Source organism: Apis laboriosa, unplaced genomic scaffold (genome assembly GCF_014066325.1).
Source record: "Apis laboriosa isolate Shangri-la unplaced genomic scaffold, ASM1406632v1 scaffold26_cov146, whole genome shotgun sequence".
Lineage (NCBI taxonomy): Eukaryota > Metazoa > Arthropoda > Insecta > Hymenoptera > Apidae > Apis > Apis laboriosa.
In genome coordinates, this window is record NW_025222592.1 from 2,272,373 (window position 1) to 2,284,600 (window position 12,228).

Consider the following 12,228-nt stretch of genomic DNA (forward strand, 5'->3'; position numbering starts at 1 on the left):
ATATATAATAATATAAAAAAATATAAATTAAGAAACTCGCTCAGTGAAAATGTACAAAATAATTTTTTCTAAAAATGATATAAATTCAAAAAATAAGAGAAAATTTTATTATATTTTCCACATACAATAATATAACACATTTCTATATTTGAAAGATGCGTTTTTATTAGAGATGGATCTAAATCTAATTTTTAAGTTTATTTTATTTTCGAATATATTTACGAAATGCAAAATGCTTATTATTTTATTTCTTCTTTTTCTCGGATAAAAATCGAAAAATTAAAATTTTAACGATTGTAATTTCTAAAATTCTTAATAAATCAATAATTAAAATTTTTAATAAACCAATAATAATATTTTTAATTTGTAAAAAATTAAATAAAAATATTAAATAAAACTCGAAATTTCTTGAATTTCGATGACTTGAAATTTCAAGTGTCCCATTCCTAATCTTAACAATTTGAGAAGTAAATACGATTCCATAATCCAATTGAATAGTAATTTTTAAAAAATCTCTGAATATATTCTTGCTCGAATATTGCAATTCTTTGATATTAGAAGCGAACATTACGAGAAATTGAATTCTACGTTTCGTTATTGCTGTACAGTATTGAACGTGAAAATTTCATCTGTGAAGGAAAATAGAAAAGCTATTATGAAAGTAAGCTATCATTAACTTAGAAAAAAGAAGGATTAGAAAAACATTGAAAGAATTTGAGGGGTGGAAAAAGAATTATTTGAAATACGAAATAATAAAAATTGAAAAAATCAAGAAATAGTGATATTTTTATAATATATTTAATTCACAGATTTTTTTATTAAATTTTTTAATTGAATTTATGAAAAATTACATTTATATTAAATGAAAGAAAAAAATATTAACGTTTGAAAATGAAACTAAGATAAATTTTATTGAAATCTAATCTTAATTTCTACCCCTTAATCGACAAAGATTATGCTAATATAATAAATAAACTAATTCCAGCCATTTTCATATCGATTTTAATTTTTAAATTTCATTACTGTTTTTTAATAAGAAAAATGAAAAAGCGAAAACGAATTCTTATTTCATGTAATTAATAATAAGATTCTTTCATAGTTTTCATGAATCAACGAATCAATGGATTATTCCTATTTATTTCATAAATAAAATTATAAAGTCAATAGTTAAGAAAATATTCTTTTTTTTTTGTTTTTTAACTCGCGAAAAACATTATGGATATGATTGTCATTTATTTTAACACTAGAAATACTAAAGTTTTTTTTTACGTTTCGAATATCTAACAGAAAAGTTTTAATTTTGTCAAAATTTCTTTTTTAAATTTTAGATAGAATTAAAATTTTAGAAATTTTAGATAGAATTAAAGAATTTTCATTACCAAAAACATTATAAAACATTAAATTAATTTTAATTTTCAAGAACAAAATATGATAACACAATAACACAATTATTAAAAATTTATTATCTTGAAATTTGTCTTTTCTAGTTTTAAAAAATATAATATTATATAAAAATATATAATATTATATTATATATAATATATATAATATAAATTATATAAAATATAATATAGTATTAATATAAATATAATAATAATATTACATATTATTATATATATATAATATAATATTATATAAAAATAAAAAAACTCTTCAATTGACTTCTTTCAGAAATTTTCAATTTCAGATTTACAGTTTCAGAGTAATTATGACAAATATATGACAATCAATCCAAATTAAATTTTTTTACAATAAGATAGAAAATATAATTTAAATTTATATGTTTAAACTTTACATAAATGAAAGATAAACAAGTTTTAATTTTTTCTTAAATAAAAAAACTTCTCAATTTTACTTTATAATAATTATTTATAATAATTGAATATATCTTTTATCTATATTAATTGTAAATATTATTGATTTTGAAAAATAATTTAAAATAAACAAAAAAACAAACAAAAAATATTTTAGTATCGTTATTAGATCAAAATGGATCGACTAGTATTTCTAGTGTTAACCAAATTGAAAAGATAATTAACAAAATAATTGATTATCGTTCATTATAATAAGTCTAATATACGTTATTGAATTTTAATCTGTTCATAAATAAATTATGTTCCATGTTAAAAATATGATTATTATGCCTGAAAATCATTCATTTTCTAATGTATCGATATAATAAGTAGTGTTTTTTATACGAATTATAATTAATATATGTATAAAAATATATGTATTTAACAAGAAAAACGAAAATTATGCATCTCTGCATTGTTTTTTATCGTTTCTATTTTTTTTTACTTTTTTTTTTTAATTGAAAATATACTTTGTTCATACATATTATATATTATAGAGATGATATTTATACAAGAAGCATAATTTATAAAGTAAAGTGATTGAGATTTAATATAATTATTTATTGTGAAGCATTATTTTTCTTAGTTCCCTTCATTTTTTTGTTTGTTTTTAATTTTTTAAATTATTTTTAAATTTAATTTATTTGTAAAAAAATATATTTAATTATTATTAATATTGAAAAAATTCCATATTTTTAATAATTTTCTTATTACTATTTTTATATTGAATAATATCATAATTTTTTTTGAAGATAATTGAGGATTTTGTGACGAAGATGATAAGAGGACAAATTCATTTTTTATAATTGGAATTATTAAGTTTAATATATTTGAAAAAATATTGACTATCATTAGAGTATTAGAATACTACATTTGCATTATAAAAAATATTTCCTAACATAATAATTTCTTTAAGTGATTTAGTACATTTTTATATTTTTAAACATGCTGTATCTTTCAATGCAAATAAAAAAATACATGGTTCTTGTTAAAAAAGGAATTTGATTTTTATATGACCTCTATATATCTATTTACAATATAAAGAATACAGATATAGAAATTATATTAGAATTCTTTTTGAAAATATTGAGTACTTATTTAAAATATTTTTTTCCACGAAGAAAAATAATGTAGATAAAGATGATAATATAAAGTGAAATATCATTTTACTATTCCATGGATTTAAAGAAAAATTATTATTAATAAATACTAATAATAAATATAGTAATATTATTTTACTTGCTATAAATATTAATTATTAGTTAATGTGATGTGTTTGTAATATATATGACAATACAATTAATATACAAATGTAATTGGTAAATGGTCAATTATGAAAGCACACAGTATAAAAATTTAACAATATAATTTAGTATTAAAAAATTATTTGCATAAATTCAAAAACTGAAATTGATCACATTTATGTAAAAAGTTATTCAACATAATGTTAAAAAATTTGCAATATATTTCAAGATCATTAAAATCGATGAAGAATCAATTAGTCGATATGTTAAAAATTCCAAATAAATAATAATTGAATTCTTTATACGATAAATAAAAAATTAATAAACAATCGAAACTTTTTTTCACAACAAATAACATATAATAAAATTTAATTCCATCGATTATAATTAAATATTACAATATAATATAGTCAAATAGAATCGTTCCTTTTGAAACGAATCAAATATTCAATTCCATTGATTGTATTTGGATAATAAAACAGATAAATAAAAACTATTTTTAAAATAAATAAAAAAAATTAATTTCGACAGGATTTAAAAGGAAATAGGAGAAAAATTCTTGAAAAAGAATTTTTATTCTATTCGTCAAAAGAATTCATTTTGAGAAATTTTAACGAATAAGAATTCACTTCGTTCAGGGTTGATTCCCATCAGTTTCGTGCTATGTTCCTTAGACCATTCATTCGCGATTTCATAGTCATTGCGCGTGTAATCGTTATTACGTAAATGATATTCACGACTCGACATTCTTTTTCACTGTGTTCTTGTTCACTGTGCCGACACTTTTTAATGCGGTGCTTTTCAAATCTGATTCTTTAAGTTGACAATTAACTTAAAATTTTTTTTATTTTTATCTCATTGTTAATTGAAAATAATTTATTTAAATTAAAGATCATTGCAAATAATTTCAATTTGTTTAAAAAAATATAAAAAATATAATTTATGTAAAAATTTTAATTTATTAAAATTATTTATTTTTTTAAATTTATATAAATAGAAAGTAATGATAATAATAATAAATATGTAATAGAAATTGTAATCTAATAACTTTTGATAAGTTTTCTTATTTTAATTTTCTATTTTTCTTTTTTTTGACTATAACTAACATGGAAATTTATATTTTCATTGTTAATTGAAAATAAAAATAAACTTTATATAAAAATTACAATCTAATAATTTTTAATAACTTTACTTATTTTTTATTTTATAATTCCTATAGAATAATATTAATTAATTTTGATCTGATAATTAAATTATATCTTGATAAATAAGTGATGAATTTTACATTGACTTCTGGATATGTTAATTACGTAATGTGATAGATGTTGATGATATGATAGGCGATTTAATATTAATAATTAAATAACGTAATGTAGAATATAATTAGTTATAAGTAAATAGTATTACGATATTTTAATGAATTATAATGATTATTATTATTATTTAAAAAAAAATATAAAAGAAATTGAATTGAAAAAATATTCTATTTATAATTTCTATCGATTTTATTTATATTCGCTTTAAACAAATGTTTTAATTTGAAAAAATATCGATTCGTTAAATATGAGAACCACTGAGATGATTCTTTCTTGATTATACACATATGTTTGACATTTAATGGAATTACGTAGGGTACGATAAAACTGTTTTTCATTCTGTCCATGACGACTCGAGAATTCAGTGATTTTTCGCAATTGAATTTCATTCTTTCAAATAAAACTAAACCTATTTACTTTGAAGTCAAAGTCAAAGTACATTAACAACAGCACAGCAATTTATATTTGATTTATCATAGGATATGTCAAAGAAAAGAAATTTTTAATGATTTTTAATTTGAATGCTAAAATGTAGAATTAGTATTTTATTTTCCAGAAAATTAAATTTTCAGATGTTATAAGTGATAAATTTTAAAAACTACTTTATTGTTCACATATTTATGAATATTATATAAGTACATATATATATGTAGTTTTTTAATTTTTTAAAAGGCTAATCATGTTTTGTTCTTCTTTCATTTTGTTTTTTATTAGGCTAATTAAAATTTTTATGAGAGGATTATCTTACAAGTAGTATTTACAATGTATGAACTTACAATGTATGAGAAATTAAATTTATCAATTGCATTTTCTGAAGAATTTTTAATTTGAATGTTAAAATGTAGAATTAGTATTTTATTTTCCAGAAAATTAAATTTTCAGATATTATAAGTGATAAATTTTAACTTTATTGTTCACATATTAAATGATTAGTTTTATTAAAGTTAATTCTTTAAAATCTTTACAGAAGTGTCTTAGAGAGTCATTATTTTTTTAGAATTCAAATAATTAATCTCAGAAATCAATTCATTCTTTACAAATAAAATGATTTATCTTAAAAATAATATTTCAAAAATTAAGTAAACTCAGTAAAATCTTTTTTTTTAGAAAACAATCAATTTTTTAGATCTTTAGAAATCAATTAACTTTTCAAAAAACAAATATTTAGATTAATTAAATTATAATAGTTAATCTTTTATAAATTAAATATGTAATTATCTATATAAGTATCTATATCAATTTAAAATAGTAGTTTGATATATTTGATATATTTGATTAAATTTTGATGTTTTTGTTTCTGAGATTAAATCATTGCATCAAAATATTACATATAAAATATTACATAAAAATGAAAAAAAATTAATAAAAATTTATTATAATTATTAAAGCAAAAGAGCACGACACAAAGATACAATTGTCTTCAACTACTTACTTAATCTTTTAATTAGTTTGTTCTCTACCATGTCTATATAAAGATATTCTTATTCTGGTTGAGATAGGGCATGTTTTTATAATGACATTTCATGATAACAGTGATAAAACGGCGCAAGTAACTAAGTAGCTAACTTCTAAAATTTATTCATATTATGATTTTTCATGAAACAAAATAGTATAAAAATAATATATTTTTATAATCTTCGTACACAATGATTACTGAAAAATTGGAAGATGCTGGAGATACGATCATTTGGAATAATTTGACAGTGACTGTTCGTCAAAAACGAGATTTTTTCACAACTATTTATAAAAAATTCCAAAAAAGAGAGTACGAAGAAACTTTGACTATTTTGAAAGGAGGTAATATAGATTATTAATTTATACTTTTTTTAAAAAGTAAAAACTTTCTATTTAATCAATATAAAAATTTTGTATAATAATATTAGGTAATATTATATATTAATTTTTTTATTTATTTAAAAATAAAAATTTTCTATTTGATAAAAATTTTCTTATAGAAAATTTAAAACTATTTTGCCAAACTATTTAAATAATAATATTATACATGTGTGGATTTTAGTGTCTGGTTATGCTATGACGGGGAATCTGATTGCTATAATGGGATCAAGGTACTTACAAAAAGTTACTAATAACTTGTAGTAATTTTTAATCTGATAATTAACTGAAATAAAAAAAATAAATTACTTGAAAAATGGTTTAGTATTATATTAAAAAATGTATAATTTTGTTTTAAAATTTTCCAATCAGTTCTAAAAATATCATAAATTACTTTTATAATAATTATAATATTATTTTCCTAAATATAATAAAAGTAATAAAATATAGAATATTATTTATAATATGATTTGAAAAGAATTATAGAAAGCATTGATATTATTTTCTCTATTTGTAGAAAAAATTAAATTATCCTATAAATTTTAATTATAATTATATACTTATTATTATACAAATTTTTATTCCATTAATTTGAAAAAAACTTTTTATAACAAATGATTCCAACTTCCAGTTAATTTTTTACAATTTCAATGAATTGAACAAATAGTAGAATTATATTTTAAAATTAATAATTAAAAATTTAAAAATCACACACAATACATTGTATCTTTGGTGGTTCCAGTGGTGCTGGAAAGACGACATTTTTGGCCACTCTAGCAGGAAGAATCAAATCAACAACTGGTTCGGTAACAATAAATGGTCAAATCATTTCACGGACAATTATGTCTGTAATGTCTAGTTATCTACCTCAATTCGATGCTCTGCCAACTTCACTTACCGTGGAAGAACATTTATTATTCTCGGTATTTTAAATTAAATTTCTAATTTTTAATCAAAAATATAATAAAAATTCCTACTAATTCAAAGTCTATTTTATTCAATTATAAATGCTTTAAAAATGAACATTAATATAATTAAAAATATAATAACAATCAGTATTAAGTATTAGTTCATAGTCATTTTAAATAAATCATTTTAATAAAATTAGTCATTTTATTCATGCTTTAGAGATGAATATTTAGCTATTACGAATAATAAAAAATAACAAGTAGTGTTAATTATATAATAAATCAATTTATCTATTGCTTTGAAATTACGGATATTAATTGAATAATTGAAAATAATGACAATTAATTATCTCAATTTACGATAAAACAATTGATTTATTTAGTGCGCTTTGAAGATGGATATTAGCAAAGTACAAAGGAAATTCTTGTCGATGAAATTATTAATGGAATTGAACCTGATCGATTGCAAAGATGTGTTGATATCGAATTTGTCTGGTGGACAGAGGAAACGAGTTTCCTTGGCCAGCGAGATAATTAGTAGGCCAAAGATACTATTTCTCGACGAGCCGACCACGGGTAAATGAAACTTATGAAAAAAAATATCAATTTGAAACGAAAGAGATAGTGTTATATAATTAGAAGTTGTAAAATATTTAATTGCGTCGTATAATATAATGATTTTTCTAGGAAAATATAATTTAATTATTTTGGAAATATTAAAAAATTATTTTAATATTATTTTATTATTATTAAATTTACGATTTTAATTTAATTTCATTTTAATATATTAAAAAACTATTAATTTGAAGCGAAAATAATAATATTAAGAATGGTTTTAATGTTTAATTATATTATTATGATGATTTTCTATTTTTAAAATATAATTTTTAAGATATTAAAGAATATATTTAAAAAGAATGAAGAAAATATTGAAAATTTTTTTTATATTAAAATAATTTTATACTATAGTTTTATTTTTTTAAAGTAACATTTATTTATTGTTTATTTTTTATTATTGAGAAGTTAAAATTATTTTTTTCTTTCTCCTAATTTTATTGGTTTTATTATTTTCTTTTTTTTAATTTTTTTCTACTAATTTTTTGTATAATATGAAATTATAATTAATTTCTTTTATTTTATTTTATAAAATTTATTATATAATTAATTGATTTATGTTAATTTATTTATTCAGGCTTAGATAGATTTTCTGCAATGCAAGTGGTTAATGCATTGAGAGTTATAAGTTTGAAATCTACAGTATTTTGTACGATTCATCAACCAGGAATGGATATATATAATATTTTTACTCATGTCTTATTGTTATCTGATGGAAAAACAGGTTATTTTGGATCTTTAAAAGATGCTACAAAATTTTTCTTAAGGTACCTAATTTCTTTATTATTATTTTTTAATTATAATGTAATAATTATAAAATTATTACTTTTACAACTTTTTAAAATTATCATTTGAAAATTTACCTATCATAAAGTAATTTCTTAACAAATAATTTTTTCCATTTTTTATATTAAAAAAATTATAAATATTGTCATAATAAATAAATATTATATGTACTATATTATGATAAAATTTCAATTTTAAAAAATGTCAAACAAATTTTATTTAAACATAGAAATATATAATGTGATAATTGATATATAAATATGATATATAAATATGATAATTGATAAAAAAATATTATTCTTTAAAATAAAATACAAAATAAATCATCTAAAACTGAACATTTTAAATTATTAATAGCAAATTATTCATTATTTGAAGAAATATTAATGACATTAAATTCTAATTTCTCAAATTTTTACAAGAATTTCATACAATTCTTAATGTTGAAAAAATAATAGTTTAGATTACGAATGTCCAGTTGGCTTCGACGAATCCGAATACTACGTAAAACTCTTATCTCGAAGAAACCCCATAACGTACGCGACAAATCCCAACCCTGAGGACACTGGACCCAGTGAACTTATCGATAAGATATGTCGAGCATTCTCACGATCTTCTCTCTCGAGAATTCCTGAAATCAAAAACACGAGATACTTTGAAATCGAGCCACAGAGGTGATATGACGAAAGATTTCTTTTTTTTTTTTTTTTAGAAAGAATATTAAAAATATTAAAAATATAAATATTAAAAATTAATCTTCGAATAAATTTAGCCATGGAAATAATTTATAGAAAATCTGGATATATGACACAATTCTTTTGGTTAATGTGGAGAATATGGATTCAGAATCGAAGGACGATCTTCGAGGGATGGATTTCATGGTTTTCTTATTTCGTAAGTTTTATTTATCAGTAATTTTTTTTCTATTTTGTATGTTAATAATTATTAATTAGGGAAAAATTTCATTAAATTTTTAATAGTTTATATTGATCTAGATTTTATATTCTATAAGATTATATATTCTATAAGATAAGATTGATATTTTCATATCAATTAAAGAAAAGAAAAATTCAATAAATATAATATAAATACTATTTAAAAAATATAATTAAAATTTAGAAACTTACTCAGTTTTTTAAAATTATAGAATGCAATAATAAAATTGCCAAAAATAATTAAAATTTACTTTAAATTTCAATTAAAATTATAAAACGCAATAAGAAAATTTTTAAAATAAAAAAAATAATACGAAACATTTAAAGAACTATAAAAAAAAAATGGCCGAAATTAATTAGAATCTAAAAACTGATATTCGATTTTTAAAATTATAGATGCAATAACAAAATTGTTAGAAATAATTAGAATTTTTCATTCTTTTAAAATTACAATAAAAAAAAATTGGAAATATTTAGAAAAATTTCGACGAATAATAACGAAAAAAATAACCAGAAAAATAACTAGAATCTAGAATTCATTGTTGTTCACTTTTTCACAAAATTACGTGATTCAGTGTGCGATTTTTCCGAATATTCTTCCCACTGGAAAAAAGAAAAAAGAAAAATGATAAAGGAAATGAAATGATAAAAAGGAAGAGAAATAGATAATAATTTAAATTAATCGTAGCTTTCCATGGCGGCTGTAGCCACTTTTTACATGAGTATTAATCCAAGGACGCAAGAGGGTGTGCAAAACGCAAGGGGCGCTTTGTACATGATGAGCTCTGAAATTTCGTTCACGGTCGCCTATTCCGTGATTTACGAATTCCCTGGCCAGCTTCTGATTTATTTGCGAGAGGATGGTATTTATAGTTGTGGGCCCTATTATGTCGCCACATTTTGCGGATTGGTAATAGTACAATAATTTCACGTTCAATATTCCAGCTATGATAAAAATTCGTTTCATTCTTTATTTGGATGAACGAGCTTTATTTGGTTTATAATAATATAATAACCTCTAGAATCGAAAACGTATTACAAATATATGTACAGCCTATAAATGGATTTTTTAGGTACCAAAAGCTACATTGAAGGCTGTTATGTTTACAACAGTTATATATTTTATTTTAATAAGTCAAATAGACTTGTTGAACTTTTTATTCTACTGTCTAATTACATCGACAGCTGCGATTTGTGGTACAGCATATGGTTTAATGTTTTCCATTATGATTGAGAATATCGATGTCGCTACATCAATCATGGTACCTATTGACATGTTATTTTTACTAACTTCTGGGATGTTTTATAATCTCAGGTATTACATATTTTTATTTTTATATGCGATATAAAATTATATATTATATATATATTATATAAAACTTCTGTACAATTTTAAACGAATGATATAAATTTTTGATCACAAATCAATTGTATCACATTTGATAATTGAAGATTATAAAAAAATAATTATATTTTTGCAACTTTAAATTTTCTATAGATACACGAATGTAATTAAATATGAACGTAATATTTCCTTTTTTTTTTTTATAAATGTAGCATAGTTTGAAGAAATGTTACTAAAAATTTATAATTATTTCGTTGGAATGTTTAAAATTAAACAGACGATAAAAAGCTTGTACACAGTTCGAAAATGAGCCCGTAACTTTTTTTACGAGTCGACGACCTATAAAACTGACACGTTGATGTTTTCAGGTCGCTGCCTACGTATCTGACGTGTTTTAAATATTTCTCGATATTCTTTTACCTGAACGAAGCTCTTTCCATAATTTATTGGTCACGAATAGACGACATCGGTGAGCACATTGCATCGTTGAGTAAATTATTCTCTCTCGCAATGTCAGCTGGAGAATTGTCTGTAGCAGAGATATTTATCTGAAGCGAGATATTTAGATCAAGATATAATTTGATATAATTTTACATCCATTTCGAGAGCAGAAAATTTTAATTCGATTCAAAGTTTTCAATGTTTATTTGAATTTTGATTTATGATTTTTTTTTTACATATTTATTTAAGGCAAAAAATATTAACATTTTAATTGTGTTTAATTGTGAAAGATATAGTGATTTCATATATTGATCAAAATTTTAAAATTTAAAATATATTCAATAAAAATATTTGTATTTTTTCTTTGAAGATCTAGTGACTTTTTTCTGATTTTGAAATAAATTAATCAAAAATTAAAGTGAAACACAAAATGAATCCAATATGAAAAATATTTTATTCAAAATTATATTTTTCTTTATGAAGATCTAGTAATTTATTTATAATTTTTTAGATAGAATAGAATTTATTAAAATTAATTATTTATTTATTTTTATTTTAACTAATTTTTTTTAATTTTTAATTTTTAATTTTATAATTTTTAATTTTTTAAATTTTAATTTTTTCTTTTAATTTTTTTATAGACTGCCAAGTATCTAGCGACTTTCCTTGTTTAAAAAATGGAAAACAAGTGTTATCGGAATATGGATTCAAGGAGAACAATCTTATTTGGGATATGAGCGGGCTCTTGACTTTAACAATTGCAATGAATATTATTGGATATTTCGGTCTACGAAGGAGGAGAAAAATTCAAACAATATTATAAATAACAATAATACAATTATTTTACATAAAATAATTTATAAATGTATTATAATATTACTTTCATAATCTTTCACCTATTATATTACTTTCATTAATAATAAAATATATAATAATTTAATTAAAATAATTA

At 20.2% G+C, this 12,228-nt stretch overlaps 1 protein-coding gene across 2 annotated transcripts; it reads left to right on the forward strand.

Moving 5' to 3' along the window:
• The first annotated feature begins 5,989 nt into the window (after positions 1 to 5,989).
• Positions 5,990 to 12,117, forward strand: LOC122713857 (protein brown-like). 2 transcript variants are annotated; one of them, XM_043934663.1, is made up of 11 exons: positions 5,990 to 6,210; positions 6,431 to 6,479; positions 6,989 to 7,169; positions 7,538 to 7,730; positions 8,347 to 8,536; positions 9,014 to 9,229; positions 9,347 to 9,449; positions 10,179 to 10,400; positions 10,564 to 10,805; positions 11,204 to 11,304; positions 11,918 to 12,117. In XM_043934663.1, exons 1-11 carry the CDS (start codon positions 6,060 to 6,062, stop codon positions 12,097 to 12,099), a joined length of 1,830 nt encoding a protein of 609 aa, XP_043790598.1. In that variant the 5' UTR covers positions 5,990 to 6,059; the 3' UTR covers positions 12,100 to 12,117. The 2 variants fall into 2 exon arrangements, with proteins under 2 accessions (XP_043790598.1, XP_043790599.1); XM_043934664.1 differs by lacking the exon at positions 6,431 to 6,479 and having other exon boundaries at positions 6,087 to 6,210.
• Positions 12,118 to 12,228: the final 111 nt, after the last annotated feature.